This window comes from Macaca fascicularis, chromosome 19 (genome assembly GCF_037993035.2).
Source record: "Macaca fascicularis isolate 582-1 chromosome 19, T2T-MFA8v1.1".
Taxonomy (NCBI): Eukaryota; Metazoa; Chordata; class Mammalia; order Primates; family Cercopithecidae; genus Macaca; species Macaca fascicularis.
The window spans coordinates 58605634-58631641 of record NC_088393.1 but is presented as its reverse complement, the minus strand read 5'-3'; the positions used below and the strand labels follow the sequence as shown (position 1 = coordinate 58631641).

The 26008-nt window shown below is 56.1% G+C and overlaps 1 protein-coding gene across 10 annotated transcripts in view; it reads left to right on the top strand.

Annotated features, from left to right (window-relative positions):
• SHANK1 (SH3 and multiple ankyrin repeat domains 1) overlaps window positions 1-26008 on the top strand; it is a 59411-nt gene that overhangs the window by 2655 nt on the left and 30748 nt on the right. For 4 of the 10 annotated variants that reach the window (XR_006694533.2, XM_005590030.5, XM_005590029.5 and 1 more), the window contains exons 2-15: window positions 196-493; window positions 699-902; window positions 1442-1513; window positions 3173-3281; window positions 3514-3665; window positions 5358-5525; window positions 5985-6101; window positions 12020-12097; window positions 12354-12420; window positions 12711-13041; window positions 13889-14082; window positions 18402-18515; window positions 18694-18769; window positions 19235-19261. Coding sequence is in view for 9 of the 10 variants with exons in the window: in XM_005590030.5 (XP_005590087.2) it covers window positions 239-493; window positions 699-902; window positions 1442-1513; window positions 3173-3281; window positions 3514-3665; window positions 5358-5525; window positions 5985-6101; window positions 12020-12097; window positions 12354-12420; window positions 12711-13041; window positions 13889-14082; window positions 18402-18515; window positions 18694-18769; window positions 19235-19261 (1964 nt within the window). In the remaining variant the exon portion in view is untranslated. Of the gene's footprint in view, window positions 1-195; window positions 494-698; window positions 903-1441; window positions 1514-3172; window positions 3282-3513; window positions 3666-5357; window positions 5526-5984; window positions 6102-12019; window positions 12098-12353; window positions 12421-12710; window positions 13042-13888; window positions 14083-18401; window positions 18516-18693; window positions 18770-19234; window positions 19262-21017; window positions 21453-26008 lie in introns of those variants that run through there. The other 6 variants (XM_074024393.1, XM_015441723.4, XM_074024395.1 and 3 more) reach the window with 4 other exon arrangements.

Genomic DNA, 26008 nt, shown 5'->3' with positions numbered 1-26008 from the left:
ACAGGGGTGTGTGCGTGCCAGCGTGGGAGGAGGTGGCAGGGGAGGCCATGCAGGCCAAGGGTGTGCCCAGCCTCCTTCCTGCCTATCTTGGGCAGTGGGGATAGGCTGCCCTTGACCGCTTGACCACCAAGTAGCACTAGTGGCCTCTGAGGGGCTCCGGGTTCCTAGTCTGATGGCCGCCCTTCATCCCCATAGCCGCCTGTGATGCTGCCGTCCCCCGTCGCCCCGTGGCCCCACAATGACCCACAGCCCCGCGACAAGCGAGGACGAGGAACGCCACAGTGCCAGCGAGTGTCCCGAGGGGGGCTCAGAGTCCGACAGCTCCCCAGACGGGCCAGGTCGAGGCCTCCGGGGGACCCGGGGCCGGGGCAGTGGGGCACCTGGTAGCCTGGCCTCTGTTAGAGGCCTCCAGGGCCGCTCAATGTCCGTCCCAGACGACGCCCACTTCAGCATGATGGTCTTCAGGATTGGCATCCCGGACCTGCACCAGACAGTGAGTACCTGCCCACTGGCCAGCGGCAGGAGAGGGACAGGGGAAGCTGGGGGGACAGGGCTCCAACTGACATGGGGAGTTCCACTGGTGCTGGGTATCCTCCCAGGGATCACCCCCACACCCAGCTCCTGGCTCACTTCCCAACCCACCTCAGGCTCCTCTGTGGCCCCTGGCCCACCCTAGCCCCTATCTCCTCCCCCACCAGAAATGCCTGCGCTTCAACCCAGATGCCACCATCTGGACGGCCAAGCAGCAGGTGCTCTGTGCCCTGAGCGAGAGCCTGCAGGATGTGCTCAACTATGGCCTGTTCCAGCCGGCCACCTCAGGCCGTGACGCCAACTTCCTGGAGGAGGAGAGGTTGCTGCGGGAGTACCCCCAGTCCTTCGAGAAGGGGGTCCCCTACCTGGAGGTGAAGCTTCCCCAACTCCTTCACTGACAAGAGAAGGCATGCCCTAAACACATCTGCCCCCCACCCACTTTTTAACACACTCGAAACCTTAACGAGGGGGCACCCATTGTACTAGTCCTGATCTGAGCATCACAGGGAAGTCAGAGAGTCCTGAGTTCAAATTGCCATCTGTTCTGCTTCTGACCAGCTAAGTGACCTTGGCCAAGTCACTTTCCTGCCCCAAGCTTCTCCTCGCCCATCAAAACGGGGGAGGATTCCCAATTACAGTAGGCACTCTAGAACATTTCCTGTGGGGTCCAGACTCCTCCTCCTTCAAAGCAGGGGTTGCAGTGCACATATACCATGATATCCAGCACTCAGAAAAGCCACTGCCACCCCTCTACCTGCTAGACCAAGGTTCCAGGGCTGTTTCCACTCCTACCCTGAGCTACCCTTGGGAATTAGAAGGGGATCAGACCTTCTCCCTACCCCAAGCCTTCTCCCCAGGCTCCTGATTCCAAATCTCTGTGTCTCTCTCACTGCCCTACCCCTGACCTCAGTTCCGATATAAGACCCGAGTTTACAAACAGACCAACCTGGATGAGAAGCAGCTGGCCAAGTTGCACACTAAGGTGAGAGAATCCTGCTGGCATCTGTCCCCTATAGCCCACTACCACCAGAGCCCCCTGCCCAACTGCTTTCTCTCCCCACCTCTTCCCAACAGACCTGCACATTCCCCAAGCCCACAATCCCTCTGGCCACTTCCACCCCTTAACTCGGGATGCTGTACCACATTTGAGACAACCACAAATACCCCCATTATCCCCATCACAACCCCTTCTTACTTTCCTCTTTTGCCCCTCATCCTTCTGCCTGGGCCCGCATCGTTCCCACCTGGCCTCCTTTGAGTCTCCCTTCTCTTCCCCTGCCTCCCCGCATATCCACCCAAGGCCTCTTTACTTCCCCACCTTGGCCTAGGACCCTGACATTGGAAGTCCTTCTGCCTGGAGACTATTTGAAAGACAGGCTGCATTTCTCCCAACCTCATAGCCTGAATCCCTGCAAAAATCCAACCGTTACACCCCCCTTTCCAGCCATATCTGTTCTCCTGGTACCTTGCCCACCAATCCTCAGCCCCGTCTCTGCTGTGTCTCTGATGGTGAGAGCTGGGAGGAAATTGGGGAACTGCTTTGGTCAGAAATGAAGGACTTTTGATCCTTGAGAGGGAAAAACTCCCAATCCCTCCTTGTCTAACCCTCTCTCGACCACAGCATGCATTGAACTCTTTCCTCCCCTAAATGTTCCGTCCCTCCAGGCCTTCACAGTCCGCTTTGGGAACCACTGGCCAAGTGTGGCTCCTGAGTACTTGCAATATGGTTAGTCCCAACTAAGACTCGCTGTGAGTGTGAAATACACACTGAGCTTCAAAAACTTAGTGCCAAAAAAAGTTAAATAACCTCATTGATAAGTTTCATCTCAAGTACCTGTTGAAACAGTAACATTGTGGCTATGTCAGTTAAAGAACATATATCATTAAAATGAATCTCAACACAACTAACACTTCACCCCTGACCCTGCTATATTTTTTTTTTTTTGAGACAGAGTCTTGCTCTGTCACCCAGGCTGGAGTGCAGTGGCGCAATCTTGGCTCACTGCAAGCTCCGCCTCCTGGGTTCATGCCATTCTCCTGCCTCAGCCTCCCGAGTAGCTGGGACTACAGGCGCCCGCCACCACACCCAGCTAATTTTTTATGTTTTTAGTAGAGACGGGATTTCACCGTGTTAGCCAGGATGGTCTCGATCTCCTGACCTCGTGATCCACCCGCCTCAGCCTCCCAAAGTGCTGGGATTACAGGCGTGAGCCACCGCACCTGGCTTTTTTTTTTTTTTTTTTTGAGACAGGGTCTTGCTCTGTCACCCAGGCTGCAGTGGTGCAATCATGGCTCACTGCAGCCTCGACCTTTCAGGGTTCAAAGGATCCTTCCAGCTCAGCCTCCTGAGTAACTGGGACTACAGGCATGTGCCACCACGCCTGGCTAGTTTTTTGCATTTTTTGTAGAGATAAGGGTCTCACTGTTGCTCAGACTGGTCTCGAACCCCTGGGCCCATGTGATCCTCCCGCCTCGGCCTCCCAAAGGGCTGGGTATTTTCTCTGTAAAGGAGGCCGCTAGAAACTTTTCAATGGCGTATGTGACTCTACGTATATTTTCACTGGACGGCGCTGCTTGAGGACCCGGCTTCTCTGCCTTGCTCCTGACTGTCCTGTCTTGTGTGTCTTTGCTCATGGCTCAGACGGGGTTGAAGAAGTTCCTGGAGTATGTGCAGCTCGGGACATCTGACAAGGTGGCGCGGCTGCTGGACAAGGGGCTGGACCCCAATTACCATGACTCGGATTCGGGAGGTAGGGAGGGGTGAACATCAGGAGGACCTCGGGGCCAGGACAGGGCTGGAGAGCAGGGCTGCCATCTGCATTCAGATCCATTCCTGACTGGTGTCTCTCAAACACGTCGCTGTCCAAGGGTGAGGCCGCGGGGCCAGAGGCTGTGGGGTGGAGAGCTACAGAGCCTGGAAAATGGGAAGGGATGGAGGAGAGGAGAAGGGGCTTCAGGTGACCAGCTTTTCCTGCCTTTCAGAGACCCCCTTGACACTGGCGGCCCAGACTGAAGGCTCTGTAGAGGTGATTCGAACCCTGTGCCTGGGCGGGGCCCACATCGACTTCCGGGCCCGGGATGGCATGACAGCACTGCATAAGGCCGCATGCGCCCGACACTGCCTGGCGCTCACGGTGAGGCTGCGGGGACCCCTCACCCCCACCGTGGGGCCCTCTCTCCTTTTCCCTTTGTTCTTTCTCAAACTTCAGTTCTTTGGTTTCTGTAAAAATAGGCCCTCGCATGTCCCCAGTTCAAAGCCCCTTTCCATAGACTGACACACAGCCCCTATTGTCACCCTTGTCAGGTCCCCCAGGTGCACCCACCTGGGCTACAGCTGACATCATGCAGACCCGGACGCAGCCTCCTCCCCTGAACACCCAGAACATCTCCATCCCCTGTGACCCAGCTCAATACCAAACCTGCCTCTGTCTCCCCAAGGTGTAAACCCTTCTCATTCCTTAAAATGCAAAGTGAGTTCCCTGCTATGCCCCCAGATAGAGCCCCTCCTCACACACCCTGAAAACAGTCCCCCAGCTACCCTTCCAAACCCAGCACTGCACCAGCTCCACTCCCTCCTCTCTCACATGCAAATACAGCCCCTTCCCCACGTACACAGCCTCAAATGCACTTTCCCAAATAGACAAACCCATACACCCACAAAATACATACACGGCGTCAGCTGCACAGTCTAATTTTAAAATACTCTTCTCCCCCTGCCCCCGCCAGGACACTTGATTCCTCTTCATATGCGGGTCAAGATGGGCTGCCCCCAAAGACAGCCATTGAGAAGCACCCCAATGCATGGATGCTCCAGCTAAATGGCCCCTCCCCTCTCTCCCTCAGATTCTTTCCTGAAGAGCCCCTAATGCAGTCAGACACCAGCCACAAAGATCTTCAGTATACCCCTGGAGTTAACAGACCCTGTTCATGTATCTCCCATGCACACTCACTCCCAAACCCACATCCTGCTCATGCACGCCCCTCCCAGCCTCCAGACCTGTGCTATCCAAGCCAGTAGCCAGTGGCCACCTGGGGCTGTTTAAATTTAAATTAATTAGAGTGAAGTAAAATTAAAATTTCAGTTCCTCAGGCTCACTAGCCACGTTCAAGTGCTCAGGGGACCACACGTGCCTGCCATATAGGGTGATGCAGTTGCAGACCATCCCCACGATGGTGGAATGTTCTGTTGGATGGCACTGCTACAGGCTGTCCTCATACAAGGTTGCTGCCAACACTTTCTCCTATTAATGCTCATTACTGCCAGCCTTCCACACCCAGAGTTGTCTTTCAAGGGGGAGCAGGAAGTGGCCTGCAGCCCCAGTGAGGCCGGCCCGATCCTTGCCCTTATCCAAGCTCACTTGTCTGTCCCCTGGCTTCCTGCTATGCCCCTTCTTTGAGATCCTGGACCTAATAACACCTCCCACTTGGCCAGAGACCCTCCAGCATCCAGACTCTGGCCTCTCATTTGTCCCCAACAACCCACCTGTAGGAGGTGGAATGGATGGGTACTGTGGCCCCTAATGCCCTTCAATGGCTCATGCAAGGTCACCCCCAGGGGAAAGGCTGGGTGGGATGTCAGAGTGCCAGGGTCCTCTGGAGGCATCTACCCAAGTCCCACGTTGTTCACAGGGGATCAGAGTGGCCCAGAGAGGGAAAGGGCCGGCCTCAAGGTCGCACAAGGGCATCATGGCAGAACTAAGACTGTCACTGTCATTGGCCACTGTGGGTCACCCAGGACGGTCCAGTTCCCCTGGCCCTTCAGAATGAGCTGGTTAATGTGTGACTGTCATCTGTGTTTTTCTACTGGGTTCTCTTTCCGTTCCTAGGCGCTCCTGGACCTTGGGGGTTCCCCCAACTACAAGGACCGTCGGGGGCTGACCCCTCTGTTCCACACGGCTATGGTGGGTGGTGACCCCCGATGCTGTGAGCTGCTCCTGTACAACAGGGCCCAGCTGGGCATAGCTGATGAGAACGGCTGGCAGGAAATCCACCAGGTGCTCCTGATTCACGCCATGAAGGGCTGGGGTGGGGGACCCAGTCTCTGAGGCATCCAAGGGACTGGGGCTGGGAACCAGATGCCAGGGTCCTCACAGAGCATGGGGGTAAGAATAACATGGTCCCCAAAGAGGAAATGATGGGGGTGAAGACACGAAGACCCTAAGGGGGCATAGGCAGGGGAACCAGATGCCTTGATCCCTAAGAGGGATGGGCTGGCCTCTTGGCCCTCTTAAGGAGGCAGACCAGACGCCTGGGCCTTGGAATGACTGAACATTTGGATTGTGAGGCTGACAGCCTGGGTCCCAGAGCAGGAAGGGGGGCAAAAAGGTGATGGGGAGGTGGATGTGGTGAAGGATAGGATGAGAAGGCCAGTGTACAGGTTGTGTACAGACTCTTGGCCCAGAGGGAGAACAGCCTGGGTCTGATCCATGCCCCTCGCTCCCTGTCCTGCCCAGGCCTGCCAGCGGGGTCACTCTCAGCACCTGGAGCATCTGCTCTTCTACGGGGCTGAGCCTGGAGCCCAGAACGCCTCAGGGAATACAGCTCTGCACATCTGCGCCCTCTACAACAAGGTCTGCCTAGCAGTGGCCGCCCCAGGCCCCTCGCATCCCTCATAGCTGCCTCCCCCAGGGCCAAGCTCAGATACTCCTCTTGACTGCATCACTGCACCCTTCACTTCTTCACTATTTCACCCTTTCATCCAGTCATCCATTCATCCATTCATCCATCCATCCATCCATCCATCCATCCATCCATCCATCCATCCAACAGATATTTACTGAGCTCCTTCTCTGTATCAGGCCCGGAGCTGGGTGCTGGGGATAAAGTGTTGAGCTCATGGCCTAGCAGAGGGCAGACAACATAGTTTGCTGCTACAATCCAGAGTGCTCAGAGCAAAGTCACAGGGAATCCAGATCCCTGTGGGAGCCCCCATCTGGGACTGGGCTTGAGAGAGAGTGGCTGGGGGTGGAGGTGGCTTCCCGGAGGAGGTGTCCCTAGTATTGAGATGAGCAGGAGTAGAAAAGGGGAGAAAGGGGTGCTCCAGGGTGGGGGCACAGCCTGTGCAGAAAACCAGAGGAAAGGGGGCTATGGGTCCTCAGTTCCCCTGTGTCTCCATTCAGCCAGTGGTGTGTGCAGGTGCCACGTGGTGGCACGGCAGGGCACAGGGGAAAGTTCAACGTGCAGCCACTGTGGCCCCTGAAGGGAACGAGTGATATGGGAGTTTTAGCAATTCAGGACCTTGGGGGTCCTGACAACCTGGGTCCCTGAGCAGGAAGGGAGTGCTGAAGGAAGACGGGAAGGACATCCCCACTTCCAGAGTTCCTAGGAGAGGAGAGGGACGGAGCAGGCAGGGGATCTCATGGCAGCTGGTTGGCAAGAGCCAGAGCTTTCAGTATCATGACCTCTGGTACTTTAGCCGCCTGTGCTGCAGATGATCCTGGGCAGGTCAGCCCTATGGAAAGCCTCAGTCTCCCCACCTGTTTCTCGATGTTCCCTGCCCTTGAAGGGCAGCTGTGGGGGTACTTAGAGGGACAGGCGCTCGCATGACAGAGCTGGTCTATCAGCCCCCTTCCTCCAGGAAGTCTTCCAAAACAGCCCTCAGCCCCCTCTGCCTCAGCAGAACTTACAGTGCTGGGGATTTGGCGGGTGGCCACGTGCTGCCTGGTGGCAGCCAGCAGCATGCCTGGAGTCCAGGGAAGACTCAGTGCTTTTCAAACCGAACCAACATGGTGCCGGCACTTCTCTCCCTGTGTGCTTCTGCCTCCTGCTCTGCGACACGCAGGCCTCGCAACCAATCCTATGACTCCCAGGCCCTTGTGCAGCTGATGGGGAAGAAGCCCCGGCCCCACGGGCAGATGGGGGTGGGGGAGGAAAAAAGTCCCCCCGACTCTTTGAGGCGCCATCCTTCTTCCTGAAACGGGAATAACGCCAGCTTTTATTGAAGAGGATGAGCCATCATGTATATTAAGTACTCATCCCTGGAAGGCAGCCATCAGAATAATAATTGCCATTATTACCATCACCAGTGTCAGTCAGGGTCCAGTCGGGAGACAGAAACTGTACCATTCGGATAAACCGAGAAATTTTAGTGTAGAGAACTGGACCAGGCATGGTGGCTTATGCCTGTAATCCCAACACTTTGGGAGGCCAAGGCGGGAGGATGGCTTGAGCCCAGGAGTTCGAGACCAACCTGGGCAACATGGGAAAACTTGGTCTCTATGAAAAATACAAAAATCAGCTGGGCACAGGGGCGTGCACCTGAAGTCCCAGCTACTCAGGAGGCTGAGGCAGAAGAATCGCTTGAGCCTGGGAGGTGGAGGCTGCAGTGAGCTATGATCATGCCACTGCACTGCAGCCTGGGTGACAGAGTGAGACCCTGCCTTAAAAAAAAAAAAGAGAGAGAGAGAATTAGCAGGCAGAGTTTTCTTAGTGGCACAGATGAACAAGTCATTTCCCCTCCTTGATCTTCTCCTTTCTCAGCTGTGATGGGTCAGTAATTAACATCCACCATGCAAAAGCATCAAGTGGGTTAGTAGTTTTGCTTGCCTTTGCCATGGGCTTAACAAATCGATGCATAACACATACAAACTTGATTCCTCCATTTCCCCCCTTGTCTTCCTCCCAGGCTCTAAGCTTTCCAAGAGCCAGGGCTAAGTCTGAGAGTGTTTCCCCAGCCCCTGCCACCTTGGCCTCCTGACATGCCCGTCTAGCCTTTGGTGGTGAAGGTCAGATCCGTGTCTAGGCTGTGAGCACCTCAAGGGTGGGGGTTGAGTCCGATTACTTGCTCTGTTCCAGAACCCCAGCACACAGCAGGCCTAACTGCATCTTTGTTGAGTGAGTGAATGAATGAATGAAAATGAGTGAATGAATGATAGCTCAGCCCTCTTGGATTTCCACCAAGACTCTGCACAGTGCCTGGCTCAGAGCATTCAACAGGTGTTTGCTTGTTTCAACAGACTGAATGACTCAACAAACGAATGAAAGATTTGAACAAAATGAATTTTGACTGACTCAACTTCATATCCTCCATCCTCATCCTTTCCATGCACGTTCCTTGAGCACCTACTATGTGCACAGCACCAGGCCTTGGGGATGTGAGATGAATCAGATGCAGCATCTGGCCTGGGGAGGGTGAGGGTGTGGTGGGGGGCGGGGTGGGAGTTCACAGTCTGGTGAGGAGGCAGACGTGTAAACACATCACCGCGACGGCATGAAATAAGTGCTAGGATGCCATTAAATGCGAGTTTCTCTCGGTGCCACCAGCTCTGACTCGTACACCTTCTCAGCTTTGTAAGAGTAGGATGAGGAGCAGGTGAGTTTAGGGGCTGTGCTCTGGCCCTGTGCCCCCAGTGTGGGGGTAGCGGGTGTGAAAACATGTAAAAAGTCAGGAGCGGTGCCTCATGCCTGCAATCCCAGCACTTTGGGAGGCCGAGGCGGGTGGATCATGAGGTCAGGAGTTCAAGACAAACCTGGCCAAGATGGTGAAACCCTGTGGCTACTAAAAAGACAAAAATTAGCCAGGCGTGGTGGTGTGCACCTGTAATCCCAGCTACTTGGGAGGCTGAAGTAGAGAATTGCTTGAACCCAAGAGGCAGAGGTTGCAGTGAGCTGAGATCGCACCACTGCACTCCAGCCTGGGTAACAGAGCAAGACTCCATCTCAAAAAAAAAAAAAAAAAAAGAAAAAGAAAAACACACAAAAGTACACATGGCAGGCGTTAACAGTCTAGTTGGCCAGCATCACGGGCATACACAGGCTCACATACACACACACACTCACGAACATACCCAGAACACACACTGGGCTAACTCTGCTGCCTGATGTGTCTTTGGCAGTCAGAGTCATCCATTCATAGGAGACAGGTGAACCATAGGATCAGAAGGCCACGTGCACAGGAGGATCGCTTGAGCCCAAGAGGTGGAGGCTGCAGTGAACTGAGATCGCGCCACTGCACTCCAGAAAGTGGAGGTTGCAGTGAGCTGATATTGCGCCACTGCACTCCAGCCTGGCAACAGAGCGAGACTCCATCTCAAAAAAAAAAAAAAAAAAAAAAAGAAGGCCAGGTTGGAATCCTCATTGCTCCACCAACTGGTTGTGTGGCCTTGGGCATAGCATCTGCCCTCTCTGAACCTGTCCTGTAACATGGGCTCATACAAACCCCTTGGTGGGTTTGTCATGTGGAAGGGATAAGATCAAGGAAGTGCTTGGAGAATGACGGTTAAATTAGCATCAGAGGACTCTGGGGTAGAGTTAAGCTGGAGGCCAAGTTGGGTTTAGCCAGGCCAAGAAAAAAGGGAGAGGACACTCCTCCTACTGAACAGTTCCTGTGGTTCCAGCATTAATCCAGGTGGCAGGTGCCACAGGCAAAATCATGCCGCTGTACAACTTACGACGTAGAGGAGAAGAGACGCTAATCAGACAAATAACAGGAAATGGAATTTCAGGGAGACGGGGTTATGAAGAAAATGAGTTAACATTGGCTTAGAGTGCCTGGCACATACACCAGTCTCTCATTAAAAAACAAAGCAAGGAGCCAGGCACAGTGGCTCACACCTGTTATCCCAGCACTTTGGGGGGCCAAGGCGGGCTGATCACCTGAGGTTAGGAGTTCAAAACCAGCCTGGCCAACTTGGGGAAACCCCGTTTCTACTAAAAATACAAAAATTAGCCAAATGTGGTGGGCGGGTGCCTGTAGTCTCAGCTACTCGGGAGGCTGAGGCAGGAGAATCGCTTGAACTCAGGAGGTGGAAGTTGTAGTCAGCCAAGATCATGTTACTGTACTCCAACCTGGACGTGCCACCACGCCTGGCTAATTTTTGTATTTTTAGTAGAGATGGAGTTTCTCCATGTTGGTCAGGCTGGTCTTGAACTCCTGACCTCAGATTATCTGCCCCCCTCGGCCTCCCAAAGTGCTGGGATTACAGGCGTGAGCCACCTGTAGCCAGCCACACCAGGCCAGTTTTTAAAAAATTTTTTTGTAGAGACGGGATTTCGCCATGTTGCCCAGGCTAGTGTCAAACTCCTGGGCTCAAGCGATCCCCCCCACCCCCCGCCTCGGCCTCCCAAAGTGCTGGGATCACAGGAGTGAGCCACGGTGCCTGGCCGACCTTGGGCTCTTTTGAAAGCCTTAGTTTCCTCCTCTGTAAAATAGAGACAATTTCCATGTCCTGGAATTGTTGGGCAATTGAAGGATCTTCTGCCTCTAAAGTGCCAAGTGCCTGGCATGTAATGGTAAGCCTCCGTAAGGTCTAGACCCGTGGTTCTCAACCGGGGAGCTTCTGTCCCCCAGGACACACTTGTCAACGTCTAAAGACATTTTTGGTTGTCATGACTGGGGAGGGGAGTGCTACTGGCATCTAGTGGTAGGGACGGGGGATGCTACTCAACATCCCACAGTGCTCAGAACACCCCCCACAAACCAATGAATCACCAAAGAATTATCTGGCCCCAACGTTCAGTGGAACATAGCATGAGCACGTATCCTAAATGCCCTCAAATATCCTAGTGGCCATGTTAAGGAGAAGGGGAAAATAATTAGGTGACATTTATTGTAACAACATACTTTACTTGTAACAGTGTATCCAAAATGTTATCATTTCAACATAGAATCAATACAGAAATTATTTTTTGTGTGTGTGTGTGTTTTTTTTCTTTTGAGACAGTGTCTCCCTCTGTCATCCAGGCTGGAGTGCAGTGGCGGGATCTCGGCTCACTGCAACCTGCACCTCCTGGGTTCAAGTGATTCTCCCACCTCAGCCTCCTGAGTAGCTGGGATTACAAGCGCCCGCCACCACACCTGGCTAATTTTTGTAGTTTTTTGTAGTGACAGGGTTTCACCATGTTGTCCAGGCTGGTCTCAAATATCTGGCCTCAAGTGATCCACTCGCCTTGACCTCCCAAAGTGCTGGGATTACAGGTGTGTGTCACCACGCCTGGCATTTTTTTTTTTTTTCTGGGCGGAGGGGAGACAGGTCTGTGCTCTGTCACCCAGGCTTGATCTCAGCTCACTGCAGCCTCAAACTCCTGAGCTCAAGAGACCCTCCCACCTCAGCCTCCCAAGTATTTGGGACTCCAGGCACCCACCACCATGCCTGGCTAACTTCTGTTTATTTTTTTATAGAAATGGGGAGTGTCTCACTATGTCGCCCAGGCTGGTCTGGAACTTCTGTCTTGGCCTCCCAAAGTCTTAGGATTACAGGCTTGAGCCACCACACCTGGCTATAGACATTTAAATTCTCTCTTGTTTTCATATGGCATCCTTGAAATCCAGTGTGTATTTCGCATGTATGGTGCATCTCCATTTGGGCCATCCATGTTTAAACTCAAGTGCTCCTGGTCCGTACCTGGCAGGTGGCTGCTGTCCTGAGTGGTGTGGGTTTAGGGTGGAGTATTTATTCCTGAGGCTCTTAGCATAGTACCTGTATCCACTCGTGGTGCCCTTAATCTTTTTTCTCTCTCTTTGTCCTGCACCACTGGCCATCACCCACAGGAGACCTGTGCCAGGATCCTCCTGTATCGAGGTGCCGACAAGGATGTGAAGAATAACAACGGACAGACCCCATTCCAGGTCTGGGGCTGCAGTGGATATACTGAAGTCTCCAGGGCTAAGGAAAGGCTGACAGTGACACCCAGTGGATAAGGAAGGGGACAATGAGGAAAGCAAGGAGACAGGCCGTGGAGGGGGAGCTGGAAGAAGAGGGAGGGAGGCATTGTCAGGGTGGAAGGTTTGGGTCGGGCTGGGGACCTCAGCATGTTTCCTGCCCTTTCTCTGCTCCCTGGGCCACCCCGCCCCCCGCCAACCCACCTCTACCCCCTCCCTCCAGGTGGCAGTGATTGCTGGGAATTTTGAGCTGGGGGAGCTGATCCGAAACCATCGAGAACAGGATGTGGGTGAGTGACAGGGAGCTGGGGCTGCACAGAGAACCTGGGGCGGCTGGGGTTTCATGGTAGGATGGGAGAGTTGGGGTACCTGACTTGAGGGCCAGGATAAGATGGAGAAAACCCTAGAGGACCAAAAATGTCTGGGTGGTGGTTGGGGGAGCAATTCCAGGCCCCCCGCCCTTTCTCATCTCTGTCTTTCTCCCTCATGCCTCTCTCCCACCATCTCTCGCCCCCGCATGGCCCCCTGCTTGCCTTTTCTCCCCTAACATCTGCCCCCCGCCGCCACTGTGCCCTCTCAGTGCCCTTCCAGGAGTCCCCCAAGTACGCGGCCCGGCGACGGGGGCCCCCGGGCACAGGGCTGACAGTGCCCCCGGCGCTGCTGCGGGCCAACAGTGACACCAGCATGGTGCTGCCCGACTGGATGGTGTTCTCCGCCCCAGGGGCCTCGTCCTCTGGGGCCCCTGGCCCTACCTCAGGGTCCCAGGGCCAGTCGCAGCCCTCGGCCCCCACCGCCAAGCTCAGCAGCGGGACCCTCCGAAGTGCCAGCAGCCCCCGGGGTGCCAGGGCCCGCTCTCCATCCCGAGGGAGGCACCCTGAGGACGCCAAGAGGCAGCCCCGAGGCCGGCCCAGGTAGGGGAGGCAGCCCTGGCTCCACAGTCCCCAGCCCCGTCAAATCCCCTCCCCAGAGCGGTGGCTTCCCCCGAGGCCAGCCCAGCTGCCTTCCTCTGTAGGCCCTCATCCATCCAAGTCCCTAGTGTCACCGTGGGGTAAAGGAAGGGCCTTGGGAGCTACTGTCCCGACTCCACCCCCAGTGCACCACGTTAGCTGGACATCTGCTCCACGACAGGGGCCCCATGCAGAGGATACCCCAAAGAAACATGTGTCCCAACCCCTGGGGACAGAGAATGACAGGGTGAGGTGGAGGGAAGCCGAGCAGGAAGAGGATGGGGGTGGTGGCAGGGACTTGGGTGGGGGACAGAGAGGTCACTCTGGAGGGAGGATGAGGAGTGGGCGGGGGACATTCCGGGGTCAGGAGGCCCACGTGGCTAGAGGAGGGTGAGAAGGAGGTGGAGGCCAGCCAGGCGTGTCCCGAGGAAGTGGGGGAGAGGCTGGCAACGGCGGGCAGAGGAGTTGGACCTGACCCAGGAGGAAGCTGGGAGTCGCGGAAGGCTCGTGAGCGGAGGGATGACACAGTCCCAGCTCAGCCTCAGGAAGCTGAATCAGGCGGTGCGCACAGGACCGTGGGAGGGGGCAGAGCCGGAAGCCAGGAGGCAGGAGAGGGGGCTGGGGGCAGCTGCGGGGAGGCAGAGGAGCCCCCAAATGCCCTCTTTCCTGGAGGACACCAGTGCTGGGAAAGCCCCTCCCCCCACCTCCACCCTGATGCTCCATCCTCTTCCCCCACCCAAGGACCCCTGTCCTCCCAGAGGTGTTCCCTCCCTCCACCCTCCCTTGCCTCTCATGCCCTCTGTGTACACAGCTCCAGCGGGACACCCCGGGAAGGGCCAGCCGGGGGCACGGGGGGCTCAGGGGGCCCCGGGGGCTCCCTGGGCAGCCGTGGGAGGCGGAGGAAGCTCTACTCAGCAGTACCCGGACGCTCCTTCATGGCTGTGAAGTCGTACCAGGCCCAAGCCGAGGGGGAGATCTCCCTGAGCAAGGGCGAGAAGATCAAAGGTACCCAGGGTGGAAGCAGGGCCTGCGCTGGGCTGGGCTGTGGGGGCGATCAGGGAAAACGTGGAGCAGAGAGCAGACCATTCTCAGATACCCAGAGTATCTCAGACCTCAGAGAGCCCTGCGGCGCCCCTTGAGCCTTGAAGGAGCAGAGAGTGTAGCTGAGATTACCCTGTCAGGAGGCAGTGCTGAGGCAAAGGCAGTGAAGTGGGCCGGGTCCCATTGTGGGACACTGATGCCGTGTGCAGGGCATAGTTGGAACATCTCACCAAATTGTCTCATTAGACTCCTCATGGTCCTTTCTGGGGAGGGAGGTCATGGGCCACATTGCATGGTTGAAGGAACAGAGCCTCACACAGGTGAAGCAACTTGCCCAAGGTCCCCAGTCCAAGCCCACAGTCCTTCCTGCCACCTGGTGCAGAGCATGAGGCCGAGCAGCCTTAACTTTGCCTCCTGCATCTGCCCAGGGGTCCTCAACTGAGAGACGGGCAGGATCCTACTTCTAGGGCCCCAGTGAGTTGGCACATGTAAGATGCTTGGCCATGGGGAGGGCTCCCAAAACAGTGGTTGCCGTTATCAGGGTTCACCTCCCTCTGGTTTTTCCACCTTCGTTTGGAAAGTGGAGCCAGTCTCCCCTGCTTGTAGGCTTCGCAGGGCTGCTGACGTGTTCTTGGATAGAAGGACGCTTTAGAGACGACCACTTGCCACAGGTGTGGCCGTTAATATGAGGCATTGGAAAAATTATTTGCCAGACTCTAGGCTGCCCAGGAGCCGAGTGGTATAGAGGTTGAGAGCCTGGCGTCCTGGGTTCAAATCCTGGCCCCACCACTTCCTAGCAGGGTGACCTCAGCCAAGTGACTTCTCTGGGCCTCAGTTTCTTCATCTGTAAAATGAGACCCTCATGAGGATTAGAGGAGTCAGAGCATGTAAAGCACTTAGACCAATGTTTCCTACATAACAAGTGCCACATAAGACCCATCACTTGGCCAGGCGCTGTGGCTCACGCCTGTAATCCCAGCACTTTGGGAGGCCGAGGCAGATGGATCACCTGAGATCAGGAGTTCTAGACCAGCCTGGCCAACATGGTGAATCCCCATCTCTACTAAAACACAAAAAATAAAAAATTAGCTGGGTGTGGTGGCGCACACCTGTAATCCCAGCTACTTGGGAGGCCGAGGCAGGAGAATTGCTTGAACCCAGGAGGCGGAGGTTGCAGTGAGCCGAGATCACGCCACTGCACTCCTGCCTGACTGACAAGAGTGAAACTCCATCTCAAAAAAAAAAAAGAAAAAAAAAAGCCATCATTTTCTTAAGTGGCCCCTACTTTAGGCACTTAGAGGAGAGAGACCTGGGCCCCTGGATAAGTAGGGAAGATCCTACCGTAGAAGGTCAACTTGAGTGAGGCCTTGAAGGGTATTCAGGGGTCAGAGCGTCAGGCGGGCTGTGTAACTGCATGTGTTACAAAGTCTCTCTTCCCATAGCCTGAGTTCCTGTAGGTGAGGTCATAAGTCATTGGTCTCTGGGTCTCTAGGGCTCAGTTTAATGACCCAGCACACAGGAGGCTTTAATGCACATATATTGAATGAATGAATGAGTGAATGAATGATCAAATTCAGGAGCTACTGTGGAGGCCAGGTGCAGCTCCTTCAGGGCAAGCAGCCTGGGACATAGGCACGTGGGGTGGGAGGAGATGGGAGAAGAGAAGGGTGAGCTGAGGCCAGAAGTAAAGAACCTTCCGGGCAGGCAAGGACCATGGGCAGTATCTTGCTGAGCTACAAGCTCAATGTTTCTACGCAGGAAGAGGATACGCTGCCTTCTGTTTTTATATCCTCGTCTTCCATTAAGAGGGACTCAATTGCCTCAAAGCACGCCCACATCCACGATGTCACTGAGCTTCACACAACCCGATGAGGTAGCCGACTCCTGCTACTCTCAGAATCAAAGCCCAAAGTCTTAACCTGGCCTCCAAGCTGCCTGTCTGCCCACCTTGCCAACCTCATCTCATGCGACTCTTCCCTTCACCCACAAGGTTCCAGGGACCTCATCCTTCTATCCATTCTTCCAGTGCCCCAAGCCCTCCAATCCCCCAATGCTCTGAGCCCTCCCACCCCCCAATGCCCCGAGCCCTCCCACCCCCCAATGCCCCGAGCCCTCCCATCCCCCAATGCCCCGAGCCCTCCCATCCCCCAATGCCCCGAGCCCTCCCATCCCCCAATGCTCCGAGCCCTCCCATCCCCCAATATCCCGAGCCCTCCAATCCCCCAGTGCCCTGAACCCTCCAATTCTCCAATGTCCCAAACCCTCTAATCCTCTAATGCCCCAATCCCTCCAATATCCCAAAGCCCCAAGCCCTCCATTCCCTCAATGGCCCAAGCCATCCAATCCTCCAGTGCCCGAGCCCTCCAATCCTCCAGTGCCCAAGCCCTCCAATTCCCTAGTGCCCCAACCCCTCCATTCCTCCAATGCCCCAAGCTTTCCAATCCTCCAATGCCCCGAGCCCCCCAGTCCCCCAATGCTCCAAGCCCTCCAATCCTCCAATCTACCAACCCCTCCATTCCTCCAATGCCCCAAGCTTTCCAATCCTCCAATGCCCCGAGCCCCCCAGTCCCCCAATGCTCCAAGCCCTCCAATCCTCCAATCTACCAACTCCTCCATTCCTCCAATGTCCCAAGCCTTCTTATATGCCAAAATCTTCAAACATGCTGTTCCTTCTGCCTGGAAAACTCTTCCATGCTCTCTTTGCCTCCCCAGCTCCTAGGATCCTTCAGGTCTCAGTCTATATGTCACACCTCAGGGACACCTCGTTGGACCCCTTTGCCATCTATAAGTTATATACTCCCATCTGGCTTCTCTCCAAACACCCTCTTATTGTCCCTGGAGCTCTGACCCCAACTTCCAATCATGTAGTCACTTGTACAGTTATGCCTCTATTGGCGGCTGTTCTGGAAGCTCCTCAAAGGAAAGAAAAACATTGATTATATTCAACTGTGTCTACCCTGGTACCTGACTCATGACTGGCACTAAATAAGTATTTTTTAAGTGAACAAATGATTGATTACAAGACCACCAAGCCAGGCATGGCAGTACCAGCCAAGAACCCAGTCCCCTTGACAACCCATCTCCTGCTCTCTTCCATGACTTTCAGCTTCCCCTCATTTAGTCTCCCCAGATGCTCTCAAGGGAGTCAGTTTATGGAGAGGAATACATCTGATGGCCCCAACTCAACCCCTAGCATAGCTGGAGTCATCTCCATGCAAGGGTGTTCTCCACATTCGCTTCAGCTTCTTTGTCTATAAAATGGAAAAACAGTTGTTACCTAGCTGGGTAGGCATAAGGGTTGAACGAGGAAGGAAACTATGTGAAGGGCTAAATGGGGGCAGAGTCATGAAAATTGCCAGAGAAATTGAAGACCATGTGTTCGCCACTGGTGCCCTTGTCATGCCCTGAAGCCCTTGCATGGAGAGGTAGCAGCACATGAGTGACTGAAAGCATGCCCTCTGGAAGCAGACTGAGCTGTGTTCAAATCCAGATCTGTCAATTACTAGCCTTGTAACCTTCAGCAAATGATCTTGGCTCTCCAAGCCTCAGTGTTCCCATCAGTAAAAGGGGGATAAAGGAAGTGGCCCCTCTTAGGGTTCTGGCCCAGGTGAGAGTTGGATAAACATTAGCTGTTCTTGTCATGCATCTGTTTTTCAGCAGCAGGCATGTAACAGGCAGCCTGTGATGTTTGCTAAATGGGGAAGCGGTGGGGCCTGGGAGGGTGGGCAGGGGGAAGTGGCTTCCGTTAGGGGAGAGGGAGAGAAGGAAAGAGGTGATTCTAATCTCTTCTCCATTCTAGAGCCAGGAGAGGCAAAGAGAGGCAGAAAGAGGGGTCTGGGGACAAAGGACTAAAGATTAAGTGGCAAGGAGACTTTGGGAGGTGGCAAGGACAGTGGTGGGAGGGTGAAGTAGAGCTTGTCCCCCCATCTGTGATCTAAGTCCACAGAGCCTAGGAGGATGAAAAGGAATTACACAACTGAGCTGTGACCAGTTACCAGGGGAGACAAGGACCAATTGTGGACCTGCCCCTAACCTAGGAAGACCATGTTATGGAACACAGCCCTCTTCTCCAATGCCTCTGGTCCTTATTGGATCCAGAAGCTAGAATGCAAGAGTGATATGATTTGGGTCTCCCCCAAGCTCCTTGCTCCTTCCTCAGACGTTTATTAAGGATGCCATTGGGCTGGGAGCTGGTAACTGTGGGAAGGCTGTAAGTTGAGTGTGTTGGCAGTTGAGAGGCATAGAGACACAGAAATGTCTCTTTGTCCCCGTTCCCCATCCAGTACTTAGCATCGGGGAAGGAGGCTTCTGGGAAGGCCAGGTCAAAGGTCGTGTTGGCTGGTTCCCGTCTGACTGCCTGGAAGAGGTGGCGAATCGCTCTCAGGAGAGTAAGCAAGGTAAGGTGGAACCCCCAGCCGTGTTCAATGGACCCTAGGATTCCCATGTCCATTCCTTTCCCTTCCTAATGAGGGTGGGGTACTGGGAGGTAGATGGGAAGACTTGGGCCAGGAGCTCTAGGGTTGGGCTTGTGGTTTCCAAAACAAGAGTCCAAGGTTGTCTGTTGTCCCCCTGCAGAAAGCCGCAGTGACAAGGCAAAGAGACTCTTCCGGCATTATACCGTGGGCTCCTACGACAGCTTTGATGCCCCAAGGTAAATGTCCTTACACCCTCGGGCAACCCCCCTCACCCCAAGTTCCCTTTGCAATGTATTCCTTTAAATACTTCCATCACCTCTAAGCCCTTTTTCTAATCTATTCCTTCTAAAGTTTGATCCAGGGGTGGGAGAAGCCAGAATTAGCTTCAGACAGCACAGCCCAACCCCAAACCATCTTCGGCAGCCACTAAGACTGCCCAGCTCTGGGGTAGCCAGAGACAACGGAGTGGTCAGGGCAGGGCGGGATGCCTGGGGGGGCCGGGGCGCTCTTATGTCTGGCTGGCTGGAGGCCCTTGTCTCCTTCATGTGCCCCATCTCTGTGCAGTCACGGGCAGTGGGAATGTGTGTGTCCCATGCACCAGTGTGGGGAGGGTATTGTCAGGGCCGGGTGGGATGAGGGTGAGGAGAGAGGTGCACTGACACCTTTCCCCTCCCTGGCTGCTGGCTGACTTGCTTCGGAAGCTTAATGGATGGGATTGGCCCAGGGAGGTGAGAGGGGAGGGGCAGGGAGGGGATGGGATCAGGAGGGGAAGGACGGGCTGCCTGGGGGGTGTATGAACGTGTGTGTGCACGACCAGAGCTGAGGTTTCCTGGTGTGTGAACGTGTGTCTCTGTAGGTGTGCATGACACGCATCTGTGTGCATGTGTGGCCTGGATGTACCTGTACCTATGCCCGGGGCTGGAGGGTCTGCCCTGCTCTGTATATAGCGGTGCCTTTGTGGCTGATTATGTGGGGCTGCCTCTGCACATCTGTGCTTCTCTCAATCTGTGGGCAAGCACTGCAGGGCATGTCAGTGAGTCTGCTCACACACATGGACAGGTGGGTCTCTGCACACATCTGTCCCTCTCTGTGCATGTCACTGTGCGTGTGCTCTCGCACATTAACGTGTGTGCATGCATGCGCGTCTGTCTGATTGATCTGAGTTTCAGGACCTGGGATGTTGGGGGAGGGACGGGCAGAGGAGGGGAGGATTCCAGGGCTTGGGCCTCCAGAAGGACAAGGTTGTGGGGGAGGGAGGGTCGTAATTTGGTGTCTAAAATATGACACTCTCCTCCACTGCTCCCCCCAATCCAGGGAAGGGTCCCCTTGTGCGTAGCATCCTTCCATTAAATGTGTCCAAACCTATGTGTCTGTGTTCTGGCCAGTGGGGATGGGTCGGGGATGGGGGGGGACAGAGAAATGGCAACATGGGGATAGAGGGTGGGGCTGGGGTGCCACCCTGCGCCCCGAGTGTCTGAGGCGCTTGACCGTTGTGCGTGTTTGCCTGGCACGTCTCCGGCTCTGGGCACCGGGTGAGTATTGGGGTACACCCCCCACCCCGAGCTTCTATGTCAACCTCTGCTTCTTGTCTACCAGCGTCTCTCTGGGTCTCTCCTTGGCCTCCGTCCGTGGGGGTCATTTGCCCTACTAGCTGAATGGGGGTGGTCCCCCTCACCCTCAGCTTCCTTCCTCCTTCTACTCTGTCTTGTCAATGGGCTTCCTCCCCTACTCCTCCCTGCCTCTCGCTGGCTCCCACGTGCTCTCTGTGTGTGGTGCGTCGGAGCTTCCCCTCCTCCTGCCTCCTCCCTGTTCCCGGACCCTGTCTGCGCTGGCCTGGCCTGTGCCGTGTGGTGCGCCCTGCAGCCAGGGCCCAACCCCGGCCTCCCTCCCGGAGCTGGGCGGTCCTTCGTGTGTCTCCCCTCCTGGCGTGTGCCGCCCCCTCCTCGCGCTGGCTCGGGGTCCACGGCTCTCTCGGGGAGCTGTGGTGGTGTGTTCGCCCCTCCGCCTGGGCTTCTCTGGTGGGGGAGGGGTGTTGTTCATGGCCTTGGGGCCCAGTCTGAATGTCCTGGCCTTTCTTGCCGACCGTGTCGAGGTGCGTTGCGTGTTGGTCTGTAGTGGTGGGCTGCGTGTCCCCGCCTGGGGCCTCTCTCACCCGCGGTGTCCCTGCCGGGGAAGCGGGGCTCCGTCCGCGCGTCCGTGCACGCGGCTGCGAGGCATCTTGTGTGATGTTGTGCCTCCCTCTCCCCGCGCTCTCTCGCTCTGCACCTGCGCGGGAGGGCTCTGGAGGGGGGAGGGGGGTTAAGGGGGGGCTCAGACCGGAAGTGCCTCCCCCTTCTCCTCCCCCCTCCAAGCCTCGCCCCTCCCCCTTCTCCCGCCAAGGGGGCCCCCGCGTTCCCCTCCCGGCCCCCTCCCCCCTGCCCGGCCCCCTCCGCCGCCCGGCGCAGGACGCCAAGGGGTTAAGCCTCGCGCCCGCCGCCCGCCTCCGGAGCTGTCCGCGGTGCTGAAGCCGGCGCCGTCCGCGGTCCTCGCGCTACCGCCGCGGCCCGACCCCGCGCCCCGCGCCCCCGCGCCCCCCGGCATGTGAGCCCCCGGCCCTGCCCTCCCTCCCGTGGGGGGGTGCGCGCCCCCTCCCCCTCCCCCTCCCGGCGCGGGTCAGCATGAGGCGGGGCCTGGGGGCCCGGACACGGGGGTTCGGCCGAGCGGGGACGGGGACGCGGCGGCGGCGGCGGCGGCGGGGGCGGCCGGCACCGGGACCCGGGCCGGGGCTGGGGCCGCGGCGGCGATGGCTTTGTCTGCGGTCGGTGGCGGGGGTCTCGGGGGCGGCCCCGGTGGGAGCTCCCTGCCGCAGCCGCCCCCCGCGCTGTCCTCCAGCTGGCCAGCTCTGGGGCCCCGGCGGCGCAGCGTCTGGTACATCTACAGGTAACGGAGCGCGCCGCCCCCTGCTTTGCCGCCCGGCCGGCAGGCCCCGGCCCGCGGTGGCGACCCTCCCCCACCGCTAACCCCCAGCCCCAGGGCCCTTCCCCTTCCCCCAACCCGCCCCTTCCCCTCCGCTCCTCTTCCCTTAACCTTCTCTCAGTCCCAAATCCCTTTCAGCCCCCCGTCTCAACCCTTCTCCTCTCCATCTCCCTCCCTGGACCCCTGTCCCCGACCCTCCCCCCTAATACGCACTCGTCAGCCCTGGGAATCTTTTCCTCCACCCCCTCACAGGCCCTTCCAGGCCCCCCTCTGCTCTTCCCCCAAGACCTTCCTCCCAGCAGGCCCCCCAAACTGACCCCCCTCCAGGATTTGGAGCCCACTTGCCTTTCTGCCGCCCTTAGCGCCCCCACTCCCCGGAGCCCTCCCTGTGGGGAGCCACGGTGGCTTACCCGCATCCGCCTACATCCCAGGCCCCTGTCCCTCTGATCCCCACATCCCCACACCTCTTCACGTTGTTGGCAAGTCCCCCCATTCATACCCCTCTCTCCCATTCACAGTCATCCCCCCTCCATCACACACGCATCCCGCCCCCGGCTTCCCCTCCCCTCCTCTTTTTCCGCTGCGTGTCACTGTGCGACGGTTCGTGTGTCAGTGTGGCTGTGTCGATGTGCGTGTGTGTGACTGCCTGCAGCCGCGTGCGTGTGTGTGCGTGTGTGTGTGAGTGAGAGAGAGATGGAGAGATGGTGGGCTCCCAGCCCACCCCCCAACTGTGTCCATCTGTGTGTCCCTGTGTGACAGCGTCTGTCTCTGTATGACTTGGAGCGACAGCGAGGCTGTCTGGGACTGTGTGTGTGTGTGTGTGTGTGTGCGTGGTGTGTGGTGTGTGGTGTGTGGTGTGTGCTGGAGTGGGTCTGTCCCAGGGACTGCGGCTGTGCTTCCCAACACCCACCCTCCTGGGCCTGGCCTGCCCCTCCCCCACAGGTCCCTACTTCAAGGGTCCATCCTGTGTCTCCCTCCCCATGTGCTCCTCCTCCTTGCCCCCTTGCCCCCGGGGGTCTGTGCATGTCAGGGGCACTTGAGTCACTGGCTCTGCCCTCTGCCCGTGTGGGGCACGTGTGCTGAGCCCCGTCTGAGCTGCATGGGGAGCCGCATCCGCTTGTGTGTGCCACTTCTGAGCATGGGGAGGGGGGCTGGCGTCCCTGTGTGGGGCCTCTGGGCAGGCCGTGGACAAGGGCACATGGGGAAGGGCTTGAGTGCGGGGTTGGGGGTGCGCCGTGCACAGCAGCAGGCTCTGGGCTGGCGGACCCTGGGTGTGTGAGAGGGACGGTGGGGTGGGGAGGGGAGTGCTGGCCGCTGCAGTGCCCCTGTGTGTGGGATCCAGTGAACAAGAGCTGGCTGCTGAGCTCCGGAGGCCGCTCAGGGTTGCTGAGGGATGGCCTGGGGAAAAGCATTGTGTGAGCTCCTGCAGGGCAGGTAGTCAGCCAGAGGGAGCCTGAATGGGGTGCTGCGGGGGCAGCCAAGATGGGGGGCGAGGGGGAGGGGCTACAGGGGTCTGGGTAGGAGGTGCAGGGTTGAGAATGGAACAGGGGAGAGTGGAGATGCTGAAGTGGGGGAGGGGTGGAGGCTGGAGCACGGAGGGTTCGGAGCAGAGAAATGGAGTGGGGAGGGAATTCGGGGAATGTGGGGAGGATTTGGGAGTGGGGATTTGGACAGTAGCGGGAGAATACCAAGAGGACGCAGGGAATGTAAATGAAACGCAGCTGCCAGTAAACGCAGGCGGGAGGGCTGTGGTGAAGTGAGTCGAGGGGGCAGAAATAGGTTTAGCTTTCCACTGATGCAAAAGTGGGTACCTGGGAAGTATGAAAGGGACCAGAGGTGCTTTAGGGGAGCCAGTGAGATTACTTACGGAGGTGCCAGAGAGTGTGGGAAGGATGAGGCTAAAGGACGAGGGAGAGGTCGCACGACAAGGGTGAGGAGGTCGCAGAGGTCTGAGGATGCTTTGGGGGAAAGGGGGTTAGGGTGTGTCAGGGGACATGGGAAATGGGGGGATGGCTTCATGGGGTGTGAGGAGGGCTTGTGGGAGTCAGGGATGAGGAGGGTGGGTTAGGGTGATGTGGAACCTCAAGATGGCATGCAGGAGTAGGGAGTGAGGTGCAGAGAGGAGGGGTACACAGGAGTTGGGGAGAGGGAGTTTAGAGGTACATGAAGCTGTGGGAGCAAAAGAGCAGTTGGGAAGTCCAAGGAGACTGTGGTGGGATGAGGGCAACACCACCTATGTCCTAGCTGGGGATTGGGTGAGGGAGTCATGGAGCAGAGAGGGGAATGGAGCATGTGTAGGATAGGGGTTGGTTGAGAAGCAGGAACAGGGTGGGTCTGGATGTTGTTGGACCCTCTTCCTGCCCTAGATCACCACTGGCATATATATAGGTTACCTCTGGTGAATTCAAATCTTGGCTTTGATATTTTATTAACTGGTGTCATCTTGAGCAAGTTATTTCTCTGTGCCTCAGTTTCCCCATCTATAAAATGGGAAGAATAACAGTCAACCTTTCCCTGGATTGTTGTGAAGACTAACTGAATACATAAATGGAAATATATAAATGCAAAGTGCCTGGAATCATGGCTGGCATTCAGCAATAATTCAATAAGTGTTCCTCGTCACGGTGTTACTGCCACACCCTGGGATAAACTCCAGGTGCTGCAGGGCCGAGCTCAGGGTGGATTCTGAGCAGACGGATATATGTGCTCAAGGTATTTCGGTGCTGTGGAGTGGAGGGTATTACCATTGCAGTTACCTGAGTATTCTCTTGGGTATTGTTGAAGAGTGATACTCACTGTGTGACCTTGGACAAGTTACTTAACCTTTCTGTGCCTCTGTTTCCTCACCTATAAAGTGAAATTAGGGCTTGGTGTGGTGACTCATGCCTGTAATCCCAACACTTTGGGAGACTGAGGTGGGAGGACTGTTTGAGTCTAGGAGTTCAAGACCAGCATGGGAAAGATAGTGAGATCCCATCTCTACCAAAAAAAAAAAAAAAAATTATTTTAATTAGCTGGGCACGGTGGTAAGCACCTGTAGTCTTAGGTACTTGGGAGGCTGAAGTTGGAGGATCCTTTGAGCTCAGGAGTTTGAGGCTGCAGTGAGCTATGATTGTGCCACTGCACTCCAGCCTGGGCAAGAGAGTGAGACTCTGTCTCAAAAAATATAAATAAATACATAGATAATGTGGAATTGGTACTTATCCCTACCCCAGAGGCTGGTTATGAAAAGACAATTTAATGATCTATCTGTGAAGGGCTTCAGATACTGCCCAGCCCATGGCAAGTACTCCTTTTTGGCATATTGACATGGGAGTTTTATTGACTATATTGGCTGACATTTGGGGAAGGCTTATGTATGGGGTATGAGGCTGATGAGGGGGCAAGAGAGAGATTCCAGAGGGCAGGGAGAAAGATGGAGGAAGGGAGGGGTTTGTGGTATGAGTGAAAGAAAAGTGAAGTTACCTCCAGTGAGGAAGGGTGCTGCTGGCTGCTAGGGGAGCCTGGAGACCTGGAAGAGATACAAGAGGAGGAGTAGGAAAGTGAGAATGAGGACATTACAGAATGCATGGATAGAAACAGGCAGCTCTGACCTCTGAGCCAATTTCCGTGTCCAGTTTCCTTGTCCACTCGCTGTTCCAGCCTTCTCGGCCCCTTTCCTCCCTTCCCCTCTCCCTTTTCCTCCCTTCATTCACCCCTTTGAGCCCCTTCCCTCCTTCTCTGTCAACACCTCTCCATCCAGGGGAGGAAGACATGGCGGGTATGGTTGGATGAGTTCACTGGACTGTGGTGAACTTTGAGCAAGGACTGTTGCTGGAGTATGTACATGTGAACATGTGTTAGGTGCACTGAGGCGCCACAAGGAGGGTGGCGGCAGGAAGGGAGGACACGTGCACATCCAGAACCCTGTCGCCACGGTGCAAATGTATGGATTTTTATAAGGGGAGCCATGGGGGTCCCGGGAGCATACAGGGGTGCTTGTGGGGGTGGTACCCAAATACAGTGGAGCACAGTAAGTATTATTGCCTTTTGCTGGGATGTATGTGTTCAGAGGGCGTGTTTTGGGAATACACTGAGATCCGAGTGAGGGGGAGTTATTATTGGAACATACTGGGATGTGTGGGGGTTGCCGAAACATACTGGAGTATTCAAGGAGGGCTGTTTTGCTGAATTTGTGGGGGCAGGTAATTGGGAGCATGCTTGGCTATGATTGGAGTGTATTAGGGCCACATGGATGTTACTGGGATCTGGGTATTATTGGAATACACCGGAATTGTGAGGGTGGGAGGTGGGACGGGCTTTAGACAGTGCTGAAGGAAGCAGGGCACAGCAGAGCGCACGTTCCAGTGACTCCTGGGTGTTCTTGGGTATTCTGAAGGCAGTGGGGTTGCAGCCAGGGTGTCTGAGTATTCCTGCTGTAGACTGGGGGTGTCGGATCCTCTGGGAATGGAATGGATGTGTATTCCTGAGGTGTACAGTGGTCATATCAGGGGTTTGGGGCTGTTTGAGTGAGCGTTGAG